The following is a 14,078-nucleotide window of genomic DNA, read 5'->3' on the forward strand; positions in this document are numbered from 1 at the left end:
AGGATGTGAGCTCCTACTAAAGGTAAAGGACACGGAGCAAGAAGAGAGCTGAGAAAACACAAGAGCATCTCCTGCAATCTCGGTGTGAGAGCAGGGAAGGCAACCTCAGCTAAGCCCTGCTCTGACTCACAAGCAGCTTTGTAGGAAAGTCACACAGTGCCACTAAACCCAGGGACTTCAGGCTGCAGGCAGTGAGGCCCTCTCCCTCCACCACAATCCAGACAGGCAAACGTGACCCAAGCCAAACCCAAAGCTGCAGTTCCACCGCCACTGCCAAACCCAGCTCCCCTCCCCTGCCAGCTCCCACCCAGCCAGGACCCCTCCAGCACACACCACAAACCTCAGAGCAAGAGGGGACAAATTCAGGGGCAGCTCAGGGCACATTCCCTGCTCCACGCCACGGGAATCCACTGTCACCCCCAGCTGCTCCTCAGTGTTTGGGTGCTCAGAGGATTTGGGAATTTCTGCACACCCAACACCCCGGTCCTGCTGCAGGTGGAGATTTGCAGGTGGTGGAAATGAGGGAACTCTACAGCAGCTCACAGCTCCAAGCACCACAGCCTGCCCTGCCTGAATGAAGGGATGATTTGAGTCAAATCAACCCCAAACCTATCAGGTTCTTCCCAAATTGAGTGGTGCACAAGGGTGAAGCCAGCTCAGAGCCAATGTGGAGCTGCCCAAGGGTAAGGACAGAATTTGACTCCTGCCCACCCAGCCACAATTCAAACACATTTTACTCATCAGCCTTCAAGTTCATTAGGAGAAAACTTGGCTTAGCTTCAGGTGCACGTGCATTTCTTTTAACACTTCCTTATTTAACAATCTCCTCCTCTCTCTTTCCCTAACCACACAAGCAACCCAGCCCTATCTGCTAAAGATGGTGAAGCTGAAAGAAAAAGGCACTCTTACTTTTTTTAAAAAATCACTTTATTCATCATAACCATTTGTACTGTTTCATGCCCAGTTAAGGCAGCAATGAGATCTCCTGATGTCTCTCCTCTATGTGCTGCTGGCCTTTTTTCCTACTATTATGAATTTGCCAATAGTCCTTATTAATTCCTCTGTGACAATCAGCCAGGGGAAGGTCATGTATTTTCCCTTCACTCCCAAACTTGCACTCTCTGCATCATTCTGAGTCATTCTCATCCTCAGGGGTTTTTTTCCTGTTTAAGTTGACATTTGCCTTAAACCTGGTTGCTCCTCCAAATAGTTCTCATAACAAAATCAGGTGCGCTTTGTTGTTATTTTATTTTAATCTAATAAATGTTTCTGAACTTCATTCTCTCTGCAAAATCATGGTTAATTTGATACTGAAGCCTTTTTATCATCTTTCAGAAATATTCAAAAAAGTATTGCAGTGAAATCGGAGCATTTGGTAATTGCCTGGGAGGAAATAAAAATTCTGGTTTCAAAAGTTACCTTCACTTCAGAAATTAAATACTTTGGAGCTGATTGCTGCTCTCCTACAATCCTTTGTATGACTCACTACAGCCCAAAGTAGGTGCCCTCAATTCTACATTTACAAGGCATCATTTTCACCTGCTTCTCCTCCTTTTCAGTACTTTTCTTCCTTCTGACGCCTGAAATTGCCACTATTTGAGCACTTTCTGCTCCTGCATTAAACATGCCTGGCTCAGGTCACGGGTGGGCTGCTCTTCCTCACCCCTTCCCTCGAGGAAGAAACGTGCAGGGAGCAGAAAGTTGTGTTTTGTGCTCTTCTTGCCTGTGCCTTGCTTGGTGCTTGTGTTCCAGGAGGGGCTGGAAGAAGCAGAGGGAGGAGCACGGGGAGGGCCAGGCGGGTGCTGAGCTGCAGGAGCTGGGAGATCTGCAGGCTCTGGGGGCACTTTCCCACCCACAGGGCAGTTTGGGTTCTGTTTCACACACTGGTGGACAAGTGCCAGTCTCTGCACGCTGGGGGCCATCCTGCATCCCCTTTCCCAGTGTCCCCATTCTCTGATGGGAATGAGATGGATGGCAAATGGGAAATGCAAGAAGTGAAATCCATGAGCTCAAAACAGGCCCAGAACCCCAAAGGGTTGGGTCACTACTGGAAAGGGTTTGCAAGAGCCTGCAAAGGCTTTAATGTTCAGAGAGGTGAGAGATCTCACACTCCCTGTGTGTCACAGAATCAGGAATAACAACACGCTGCAGAACTTTGGAGGCTGCTGGGTTCCACTGTGGCTCCTTCCCGCAGTGACAATGTTTGTTCCTGAGCTCAGGAGCTCTGACAGAGGTTCTGTGCCCATGAGCTCTGCCCCAAAGCGACCGTGTGTCACCACACTGGAGAGTTCTCCACAATCCTGCCCTGGCATCAATGCAGGTGGCAGTTCTGAGTAACAGGACCAGGGACAGAGCTTGCACAGGGCACAGGAGGAGGTGGCAGCAATGTGGCTTCGTTAGCTGAGACTGGAGCAGAAGTGTTCCCTTCACAGTGACAGGGGACAGGGCAGATTCCCCTCTCCATGGTCACCTCCCCTGCCACGTTTACCTGGCTGGAAACAGCAAGTGAAGGGATTGTGGAGTGTTCCTTAAACAGAAAAGCACTTCCTGCCTGCACAAACTTGTTTCCCTTTATGTTGCACACACATCATGTTTCTCTGAAAATCATATTTAACCTTGTTTTTATTATTTTTCTTCCTCAAAAACCATCTTAGGAGCACGGCGCATCTTCAGGAGGCCACATTTAACTGCAGCAGTACAACAGGACACGCCTGGATTCCCTTCCACTCCGACCTAGGGAACGAAGGGGAGGAGGCCAAGATCCCCAGGATCCCTCCCACATTTTCCTGATAAATTGAAACACTCCTGAGCTGATTTGGCAGGTCACCCCCACCCCGGCTGAGGCACTCCAGCAGCTTTTACAGCCAATGAGTGGAAGGGCCTGGCTTATGTTGGAATCTGCTGGTTGCCAGCTTTCCTCTGCTTTCTCTTCTTCTTCTTGACCTTGGCTCCAGCAGTGTCCATCCCACTGGAATATTCAGAGCGCAGGAGCTCAGCAAGGCGGCGTTTGCCCTGGGTCTTCTTCAGCAGCTCAGGCCTGGGCAGGGGGAAGAGCAGAGGAATTAAGGAATTAAGGAATTAAAGAATTAAGAACCCCTTCTCCTGCTGGGTGGGTTCCTGCAATGCCACTGACAGCTGCACATTAGAGAAGGAGCAGCTCCCTTTCCTTGAGGCTTGATTTGAAATTCTGCCTCATGCAGAATTAGGCATTGTTGTGACAGGTTTTCACAAAGGTGGCAAAATATCACGGCGTTTCTCAAAGCAAGCCTTTGTTCTGTACAAATGCTCTTGCAGGGGTGGCGGGGAGAAGGAGGGAAGCTTGTGTGCCTGAAGGCTGATGAATGAGGTGACACAGCAGTTTGGAAATAATAATAATAATAATAATAATAATAATAATAATAATAATAATAATAATAATAATACCTAACAGCCCAATGACATTGAAACATTTTATAAACAGAGTTTAAATCCAGAGCTTGAAAACACAACCTCCTCCCAAATAAACCAGGGAAAAAATTAGAATGTTGAGTCAAAAACACAACAGATCCAAGAGATTTTATTTTCTTTTCTTGCACTGTCCTGCAGCCATCACATGCACCTCACAGCCTCCCTCTCCAGAGACTGGCTTTTGCAAGGGTAGCTGCATTTTGCCAAGCCACCAAACTCCAACATGGATGTCCCTGCAGCCCCAAACTGCCAGCTATAAATATAAAAACCCACTCAGCATTTTCCCACCACGAGTTCTGCCACTGTCCTGCTCGATAACCTTGGGCAAATCTCAGTTATTTAAAACACAATCAATCTCCTGGGTGCAGGATCAGGCATTCCCTACCTCGTTCCTGTGGTCCTGGGTACAACAGGGTGTCCACAGGTACTGGTGGTGGCATGTGTCACCCTCAGAGTCACAGACTGGCTTGGGTTGGAGGGACCCTCAACATCATCTCATTCTCCAACCTGAGCCCCTCCCAGCCTGGCCTTGAACTCCTCCAGGGTGCAGCTCTCTGAGCAAGTTCTAGTGAGGACCTGGAACACATCTCAAGTGTTTCCAGAAAAACAGAACAGAAACCTGTCTGTCCCTCTGACCAGCAGCCCCACAGCCATGCCAGCGAGATTTGGGGACAACACAGGGACTCAGCAGTCCTAAAGGATGGTGACACCTCACAGCACTGCCTCAAAGTCCCTTCAGCTGTCCAAACCCACGCTGGGCATTGAAGAGAAGGAAGAATTTCTGGCTGCAGCAATGGATCAACGCATTCCATAGGCCAAACACACAGGGAAGGCAAGGGAAGTGAACTCTTGGCTGCCTGGGGTATTTGCTTGCTCCCTTCCCACAGCCTGTGCAGGTGTATCCTCTGCTCAGCCCCCTCCAGCAGTGGGTAAAGCTCCTATTTGACACTTTTGATTGTTGTCTCCAAGCATTTCCTACAGTAATTCCTGGGTTTCCAAGCAACAGACCAGTTTACTTAACAACAGGGAACTCCCTGCTGCAAAAGCACAAGGAATCCACCAGTAGCTGCCGGGCCGAGCTGCAGCTCAGCAGGGAGGTTGTCCAACACTTTATTATCAATCAGGTGAAATTGCTGCCCAATTAGTAAATCAATACTCCCTGCTGAGGTGATCAGCTGTACACAGAAAAGCAGGGATGCAGGGAAAAGGGAGCTTTCTCCCTCTAACCCAGGGCCACAAAAATCAATGGAGTTGTGCTCTGGAACCTGTGCTCATCACAGCCAGAAGAAAAGCAGCTGTCAAGGCCCTGTTTAACCATGAGATGGAAGAGCTACAGGGAATAACACCAGCACCAGCCTGCAGTGACAGCACACCAGGAAAGCAGCAGGTCAGGAGCCCTGATTTCTGCTGTAAAGCTGTAAATTCCCCTCTCTGCCCCACTGGTGACAGTCTCTGGGGCTCTGCCAGAGCAGCAAGATAACCACAGAGCACCTTCCATCACCAGCTTTGAGACAAAGCCCAGGAGAACTGAGCCAAGACCTCAACACTCACCCCCTGAGCATCCTTGGGCAAGGAATTTCATCTCTTTGGCCTCCATGTGGATTCTCCCACCTTCCTGTGTTTTCCCTGTTGCTGAAGGCTGGTGGGATGTTAATTTAAGGGAGCTGTGTGGTGATACTGTGGCAAAAAGCTTCACAGAAAGGCTGTAAATGTAAAGATGCATTTGCAACACAGACAGAACCCACGTTCCCATCAGTGGAAAAACACATGGATTATCAGCATCTCTGCTGTGATCTCATGTCTAGGTATCATGGTATACCGAGATGGAGGAAGGAACAAAAGCCTCATAAATAAAAGGTTTAGAGCTGCCTGTGCACATCTGTAATGAAGCTGCAACCTCACAAAAGCTGGTACCAAGACCTTCAGCAGAGAGACAATAAGGAAAAAGAGGAACTGTCCCCAGATGACTTTTGTTATCTCCTGAAAGGATGGAAAGGACCAGGTCAAAGTTTTCAAGACCAAAAAAAAAAAAAATCTGTTGTCCTCCAGAAAACTGGAATGATTTTATTCACCGTTTAAACATGAGAAACGTGTGAATCTTGCTGAATACATCACAGAATGATGAAAAGGCAGGAGAGGAACCCCTGGAAGAAAAAGTGTCCAGTGAAGGAAAGAGTAAAATCCTTCTTTCCTCTGCTTCAGTTCCCTTCTAGACCCTCTTACAGAGCTATTCCTTGCATGCTGCTGCCCTTCCCCACTCGGGAGCCACAGCGATCTTAGGGATGCTGGTGCTGCCCAACCCTCCCTCTCTGAGGAAAGCTGAATGGTTTGGACTGATCTCCTTCTCCTGGGTTGTGTTTGCTGGCTCAGAAGATGCCTCTGCTCATCTTTTCACCTCAGTGGAGAATGAGCTTGTTCTTGAAGGTGTCTCAACCTGGTTGGCATCAGTGCCTGTTCCTTTGTCTTGCAGTGTGAGATGCTGCTGCAATGCAGTGCCCAGGTGCAGTGACCTTTAACCAAGTCCCACCATCTGCAGCCACCAAAGGCTCCCAAACTGCTGCAGCTGAGGCCAGAGGAGGAGGAAGTTCTGATGCACAGTCCCAGAACTCACGGTGTGTCTTTGGAGGAGACCCGAGGAGGCCGTTCCATTTATCAGAAAACATTTCACTGTGGATTGCACTATCAATCTGCCTGACAGCATCTCCAACAGCTCCTTGACACTGTGCCAGCAGCAGAGCTGGGTTACCTCTGGGCCAAGGCTGCTGCAACACCTGCTTTTCCTACTTCCAGCGTTGGATGAACCATCTGCAGCCAACACAACCCTGTTTGGGTTGGTTTTGCTGCTGTTGTTTTTGCAGAGTGGGGGCAAGAAATCCATCAGCAATCCTACACTGCTCTCGACAGGTCAACAGATGGCCCAGGTCCTCTGCTCCCAGCTGATGCAGATGCTTGAGAAGATCGAGGAAAATTATTACCCAGCCAGAATGAGCACCAAGCCTGTTCCAGAACACAAGGCAAGGGTGGTCTCCACCACCTTGGGACGTGCTGAACAGCAAAGCCCACCTTGCCCTACTGAAGTCAAGTGCATTTCAGCCACACAGAAAGCCCAGGCTCACTTTCAGTGCCATCCCTTGGTCTACACCCTATGGAAAAAGGACAAAAGCAGCACTGGGAGGCTGGGAACCTCCCAGGATTCTTGCTTCTGTCAGGCCCTTTCCCAGCCTAGAGGATAGAATATATTTCAGTTAGAGAGAGATGATAATTCTTGGTGCACAGAGGTTTTCCAGCTCTGTGTGCAAGCACTGTTTACCTGATCAGAGATGGAGCAAAGGCTCTGTGCTGAGCCACAGTGGAACAGGACAGTAATAAAGGGCATTGCTGTATGCAGGAAACAATCAGATGGACTTTACAACTATAAAACTTTAATTTCATAAGAGGATTTCTCTTATAACATCATGATGTGGTAGCCAGGACTCACCTGTGTCCCTGAACTGCCTTAATAAGGAGTGATGGAGATGTTTCCTCTCACAGCAGCCATGTCTCTTACTCTCATTTTTGGCTCCATTTGCCCATGGATACATGCTCTTACCTGAGCTCCAGTCTGGCCTTCTAGAGCAGACTGCCCAAACCAAGTGAAATTCCCAGTGGGCAGAATTCCAAAGTTGCATTTTGACTAATTAAGTGATATCAGGAGAGCTCTAAATGCTCACATAAAAACTGGCAAGCAAAGTGCTCCTAATGACGAGACAATTGCTGTGCAGGGAGGCCCAGCTGCAGCTCTGAGTCACAAACCCTGTACTAGTCTTTTCAAAATTGTCAGTGCCACGATGTTCAAAAATGAAACCAAAGATGTGAGGTGGGAGAGAAGGTAAAAGGCTGCGAGTTTGCACCCAAGGGAAAGTGCTGCCCTGGCCGTGTGGAGGACACAGGGCTACAAGGTCTTGCTGAAGAGTGAATTAACACCATGATCTTGCAGCCAAAGCCTTCAGGCCATGCCCATCTCCACACCAGAGCAATGGCACTGTGCTAATGATTAGCAGCTCTCAAACACCTCTTCCTCATCCCATTTTACTTGAGGGTTGGACTTAAACTCTGAAGCATTTTCTTTTCATACCACTTTTTGCATGTGCTGTAGCAATTCTTGATACTCCTAAGTAAATTTAACCTTCCTGAGCATTTCTTGCATCAGAGATTCCTGCAGCAGGCAGTTCCACAGAATCAGCTGAACTAGAGTCATCTTTCTTTGTCATGGCTTGAACTCACAAAAAAGCCAAATTAAGTTGCAACTCCTCACTGCAGTGAAAGCTTTTGGGGGCACACACTGGCCTCCCTGATTTCAAAGGGAAAGCAGACCTTCAGTTGGCCACAGGTTCCCACCAAAGCCCAGTGATCCAGAATGCAAAAGCCTGAGCAGCACAGGGCTGCACGGTGGAATGGCAGAGGCTCTTTGGCATTTGCATTGTGAAGGAGTCAGAAGACAAGTCTATCTGACCTGTCAGCCACTTCCTCAGCTCCACAGCGAACCAAGGACAGCTAATCCCTCAATGGAAGTGGGATCAGCTTCCTTGCCTCTAGCCTGCAGTCAAAGCATGAGCCCAGACACTGGCTAAGCTGCTGTACTGTAATTCAATATGCAGTATCTGGTTTGTGTGCTCATCTCTCACCTAAACACGGCATTGCAACTTTCAAAAAAAACCATCAGCAATTATTTTTCCGTCTTCAGATCGGGTTTTGCAAGATCCACTCTGGCTAAGGGGACAGCTGGTTTGCACAAAGCCCTCTGAAAAACATGTGGAAGTTTACACGGGCACTGAGGAGAGGCTGCTCCTGAAACATCACACACCTGGCTGCTCCCTCTCACTGTCTCACCTTCCCCAGCAGGCTCTCCAAGGAGGTGCAAAGCACAAAAGGAGACTTCAAAAGAAATGAGAAGTTTTCTTTGTCCTCTTAAGGAAACATTTAATGATTGCCTTTACCCCACTTTCAACCTGGAGTGCCTTCTCTTTATTCTCTAGGCAGGTGCTGAGAGATGAGGCTTTAGTGAGCAACCTGATTAAAAACCAGTATCGGATGTTGGGAGACAATGTGTAATACGACAACCAACACTCACAGCATCATGTGAGAAATATAATTAAAAAGATTGCTCTGTGACCGCGCTGTTATAATTTCAAGCCTTACATTTTACAATTAGAAACCATTTGTCTTCTAAATGGCAGGCTAAGTTTTGTTTTCTGCTTTGTCAGTATGAAATCAAGAGCAATTCTCTAAGTTAATAGCATTATCTTGGATTTATGCAAGTGCAGAGTGAATTTGAATCGATATTCACTTTCTCTAAACTATCCTATAAATACTAATATACCCTCTCTCTTTATTTATTTATTTTTTTAAGCACACAGAGAGAAAGCTGATTAGAACCAAGTTTCACAGGCAGCAACATTTGTTGCACATCACAACTTCGGCTATTTTTTGCAGGGTCTTAACTTTGCAGATGCTCCCGGATTTGAAATCTGGAGCTGTGCAAAGTCTGCCCACTTTGCTTGAGCTGCAGTTCTGTGATCCACGTGCAAATGAGCTCTCAAATCACTCTCGGACCATTTGTTCCAACACCTCCACATCCCCCAACCCCACACGTCCTGCGTGTAAATACCTACTGTATCTTGAGCTTGTCTGTGCTATAATGGGATGAAGACTCGGGGAGGAGGAACCCCCGACTAAAAGAGGTTTGTAACAAGGGAAAAAGTAGCTCTAACAGAGTAGCAACATCACAGGAACAGAGACCGGCATTGTTACAGGCCAAGTAATCCTGTGACACGCTACTGTCACTCATAGCTTGACACCCTGCTGGGCCAGCAAGACATCAAAGCCCACCCCATACCATCTTACATGCTCTTTATCAGCTAATCAGGCTATTCTTCCCGAAATAAAGCTCCCTTAAATCCCCTGCTCACAGGGGCATTCCCATCCTGTTGCCCATCTGCTGAGGAGGGTCAGCTGGAGCAGGAGGCAGAGCAGTGGCCTGTCCCTGGTGGCTGCTGAAAGCAGGACAATGCAGGCTCCAATTTTTTATTTTCAAATCCCTTCCCCTTGCATTTTTTTCTTCTCACAGGATAGGTGTGTGTGTGCAAGAGGAGTGCCCAGCCCTGGAACAATTATGTGGATTAGTGCTTTAATTGCATGGCTAAGGTTTGCTAATGGAGTTTATAGCAACGATTACACGGAGAGAGTCACAATTGATGCTGATAAAGAAAAACGATTTTCCTCCTTTGAATTATTGCAATGATTTCACTGGCAAGGCAGAGGTTTGGATCCTGCCATTGCACTGGGGAAGAGAGCGTGTCCTTAGCATTGTGATCCCAAAAGAGAGGATTATGTGTCCTGTGGAGCCAGCTCAGAGCAGCCAGGATCAGATCACTGAGCACCTTCAGCTCCCTTGCACGCACAGAACAGGGTCCAGGGCTCCTCCAGCAGCATCAGGGAACCTCCAACTCCTTACACAGAACAGGAGCACCCAGGACAGCCCTGAGCACACCCTAGAGGGGACAGAGCTGCAACTCTGGGCTTGCTGCAGGCTGTTCCCAGGAGATTCCACAGCAATTTTGCAGAAATGCCTTTGCCACAACTACTCACACCTCCAGATTTGCAGAAGGATCATGTCTACCAACATGATTTACACTCGATTCCTGGAGCAAGCCCAACCACCTTGAGGAGCACAGCACAGTGTGTCACCCCATGTTCCTCGGCTCAGGAACATCAGACTCACCTACCTTTTTGGTCTTGGTTTGGTTTTCCTCTTTGAGCCTGCAGTTGGCAGAGCAGTCAGGTTTTGGGGGGCATCTCTGAGACCAAAGCTCTTGGCCACGTGACCCAGGTGGAGAGATTTGATGTGGAAGATGTGCTTGAGGTCCCTGGGATAGGTGGTATAGGCACAAAGGAAAGACTGCAGTGCTGAGGGGAAGGAAAAACACCAGTGAATTCTGTTTGTTGCTGCATTTTTTAAACACATATATATATATACACACACTTAAAGATTCAGCTGTTCCAGCTGAAAGGTCTGGTCCTTTGGGACACCTTCTGCTCAGCAGCTGGCAGAAAAGGTTGGCATGTTAGCAACCTGTGAAGGTTGCACAGTGCTGGTACAATCCCAAAAGGGGAAGCTGGGTGCTGGGAAGGTGTTAGGAACTGAAACAAAGCTCCACTGAATTGCACTGGCTATGCCTCCTGTCAGGCTGCCCCTTTGGCCACTAAAGGTGAGTTTTGTAGCACATCTCTCAAGAGTCATTGACACTGAGGGGCAGCAGATAAGAGGGGAGTGGGGACAGAGATGCAGGGATGAAGAAAGAGAAGCATGGAGATGGCACAGGAAGACTCCTCTGATACTAGAGTCCCAGTAGTCCATGCATTTTTCACCAGTTACCAGCTAGTCCCTTATAAATATCTGAGAGCCGGATGGATTTCCTGACTCATCAGCACACTGAGAACAGAGCTCACCTTCTCAAAAGGGAAAAATAATAGAACTGTGTGCAAATTTCCCTTCCCATCTTTATATTCCTGTAATGCCCTTCCCTCAGGGCTCATTGCTCTAAAGACAATCATCCACTAATATGAGCACTACCTCTGCTCCTCCCTGTCCCTGGAACATTAACTACACCCGGGCTGGCCCCTGCTCTGGGAATAGAGGCACTTCCAGGAGGGAAACTGCAGCTCAGAAAATGCCTCCCCTCAATCCCTTGCTGCTCCTCTGCTTGCTAAACCTCCTGTGTCCCCCCAGCCCTCACCTCCTGCATCTTCCTCTCCCTCTCCCTCCCGACAGCAGTGAGCTCTAAACTCTCACCTCTCCTGCCCTTGCCTGTTGAGCCACCGGACCAGCAAGTTTGCCCACAGCTTATGTCTAATCTCTTGGCAGCAGCCGGAGATTGGAGTTTATGAACAGTAATAAAAATGTCATTTTAGCAGATCAGCTCCTGGAAGGACCCAGGGAATCCATCAAAGCTCTGTTTACTGAGCAAAGCGAACTCCTTTTCCCAATCGATGAGAAGAAAAGATTGAGTTTTTTGCACCTTCTTCCCAATTTCACGGTGCTGCTCTTTTAGAGGCTTCTGAGCACCGAGAGACCTGTGTTTTTCCAAAAAAGAGAATGCTAAATTCCAAATACCGTCTCAGTGTCTCGTCTGAAGGCCATCCTTCTGAGGGCTTATAAACCAGCTCAAATGCTCTCAAAAACCCTGCTCTGCTGCCTTTTTTTTTTCATAAAGTTATTGGTCAAATTCACCTATGAGAAGGTGTAACTCTTCAAAGGGAACAATAGGAACTTGCTCCTGCTTTGAATTCAGTCCCACTGGAGCTAATACAGCTGTCTGCCTCACAGCATTTGGAATGGCTGATACTAAAGATCCTGTTATTATGAAGGCTGAGCTCACCTCCCAGAGTCGTGCAGAGAGGAAAAGCTGCTGCTACCAAGTCCCCAGGTCAGAGATAGAGAATCAAAGTGTCAAAGGCTCCCCTCTTCCCAAAGTCCTGACAGATATCTGCCAAATCCAGCTTTGAGTCAGAGTACACAAAACCAGGGAGAGCTGCAAGGCACTAACCCAGAGCTGAACTAGAGCCTGGCTGGACCTGCAGGTCACAATCCCAGCCCAGGAAACTGCCTCAACTCCGAGCAGCCCAGAGCTGAGATGTTCACTACAGCACCCATGAGATTGAAATGAAGACCTCTGTAGATGAGATTCTTTTTAAAATCTTTACTATCAGGTCTTTAGACCTCTCAGTGTTGCCAGAGCCATGTTTTCTGGCTTTTATGTGCAATTAGAGTGGTCAGATACTGAAAGCTTTATTGGTTTTTTTTTTTGAAGTCAGAATTCTTTTATGATTTTGTGATCAAAGAGACAGAGCTTTAGGAAAACAACTCACAAAGACTGATAACAGTGCTGGTCAGACCATAATTCATGTGCAGGGTTCCTTATTTTGATGCCACAGGAACAAACTGCCTGAGCTGTTGAGAGTTTTTGCCACACCAACACAAGTCTGAGGTAACATGTACTGGCTTGGGGTGGGATTTGGAACTGTCCTCGTGTAAGACAGAGGATTTAGATTGGTCCTCTGCATCTCTGCACCCCATTTTCCTCCAGGAAATATAAGTGTAGAAAATCAATGGAAGAAAAGAAAAAACCCAGCGTGTTCTGTGTATGATAGGGGTTAGATGGGCTGGTTTGTTGTTATTTTGAACAGGGGACAAGAGGGTAATGAGATATGAAAGGGAGACAGGTGACATAACCTGTTCACCAGGCTCTCAGCTGGCAGCAGCTCCCAGCAGTGCCCCCAGGGCATGGCCTCAGCAGGACTGGATAAACTGGGAGGCACTTTGCCAGAGTTGGTGGGAGCAGGAGGGAAGGATGCACCAAAACCACCACGGATTTGAGCCTTGTGCCACAGCCCTGGGCTCCTGTGACTCTGCTGTCCATCTCCATGCAAGTGCTCAGGACAGAGAGGAGGAGGCAAAACACTCAACTGCTGGCTGTAAAACTGGGAAATGAGGAAGAGGGAAGCAAGATTTGCTTTCTTACCCTCTCTGTAACTCAGGGGCACACAGGAGCAATCTCCTGAGCTCTTTCTGGGCCCACAGCTCCAAAATGAAGCACCCATCACCATGCAAAGCATCGGGATGAGCATCCTCCACTTCCCAAAAGGGCTCTGCTCTAGATAAGGTTCATCCTTCAGGTAGCAGGGCCCAGCCAGCCCCCTCCTCCCACCCACCTCTCTGCTGATCAGTCAATCAAGTTTGAAGGGCAGCACCTTCCCTGAACCATTTGATTTGAGTGTGAAAAGCCCGGGACCCAGAGGCAGAAGGGGAGAGCGGGCAGGGAGCCACTCGCCTTTTGAAAGCAGGCTGCAGTGCAAACACTGCTTATTAACATTGACTGGGTCAGAAAATGGGGAAAAACAGAAAAAGAGAGAGAAACAAATGCATCTCTGGCACAGTTTCCAGTTGATTGTCTGCCATGAAAGCAAAAGCCAGCTGCCATGTTAATTATTCATGATGCCTGGCTCAGAGGGGAGGAAGAGGGGCTTATGGAAGCCACTCAGCAGTGGAAAATTTGCATATGTAGATAGCAGAGTTGGAAAAAGAGGTGGAGTGCTCCTCTACAAGATAAATGGGATGCACAGCAGATCAGCATTTCCTGATGTATTTTCTGTGCTTCTTTTCTGTGGTTAAAGGAGTTACTAATGCTGAGCTCAGCAACAAGTGTGTGTGGGTGGGTGTGTGCACAGTGACACTGGGTAGAGAGGAACCACAGAGGGTTTTTAGGTGTGACCAGAGTTATTCACTGGTTGTTCCTGTCACAGGCATTTCAGGTTGGAAGTTTGCATGGGGGACAAGAAATCCCAAGGGAGCAGCAAGATGCTCATCCATGCAGAATGAAGGATTATGATCATGTTAGTCACATGCTTTCAGATTGTGGATTTAAAAGAGCAGCTACAAAATTACACTACACACCTAAAAATGGGTGCAAGCTGCTTGTGTAACAAGTCCAAACTCCCTACTGCAGGAGGAAGGTGTTTGAAAATCCCAAGGAACTGAAATCAGCACTGCAGCTGCTGGAGGTGGGGTGAGATTTCAGCCCAGGGATGTGCAG

The 14,078-nt window shown here is 48.0% G+C and overlaps 1 protein-coding gene across 1 annotated transcript in view; it reads right to left on the reverse strand.

The window, feature by feature from the left end:
• Positions 1-2,604: 2,604 nt before the first annotated feature.
• Positions 2,605-14,078, reverse strand: part of DDX31 (DEAD-box helicase 31) — a 43,324-nt gene continuing 31,850 nt past the window's right edge. Inside the window, exons 19-20 of the mRNA XM_063410300.1 lie at positions 10,212-10,392; positions 2,605-3,037 (exon numbers count right to left, since the gene is read on the reverse strand). Coding sequence (XP_063266370.1) covers positions 2,887-3,037; positions 10,212-10,392 — 332 coding nt within the window. The 3' untranslated portion in view covers positions 2,605-2,886. The remainder of the gene's footprint in view (positions 3,038-10,211; positions 10,393-14,078) is intronic.

The sequence above is a fragment of the Prinia subflava genome, chromosome 12 (genome assembly GCF_021018805.1).
Source record: "Prinia subflava isolate CZ2003 ecotype Zambia chromosome 12, Cam_Psub_1.2, whole genome shotgun sequence".
NCBI lineage: Eukaryota > Metazoa > Chordata > Aves > Passeriformes > Cisticolidae > Prinia > Prinia subflava.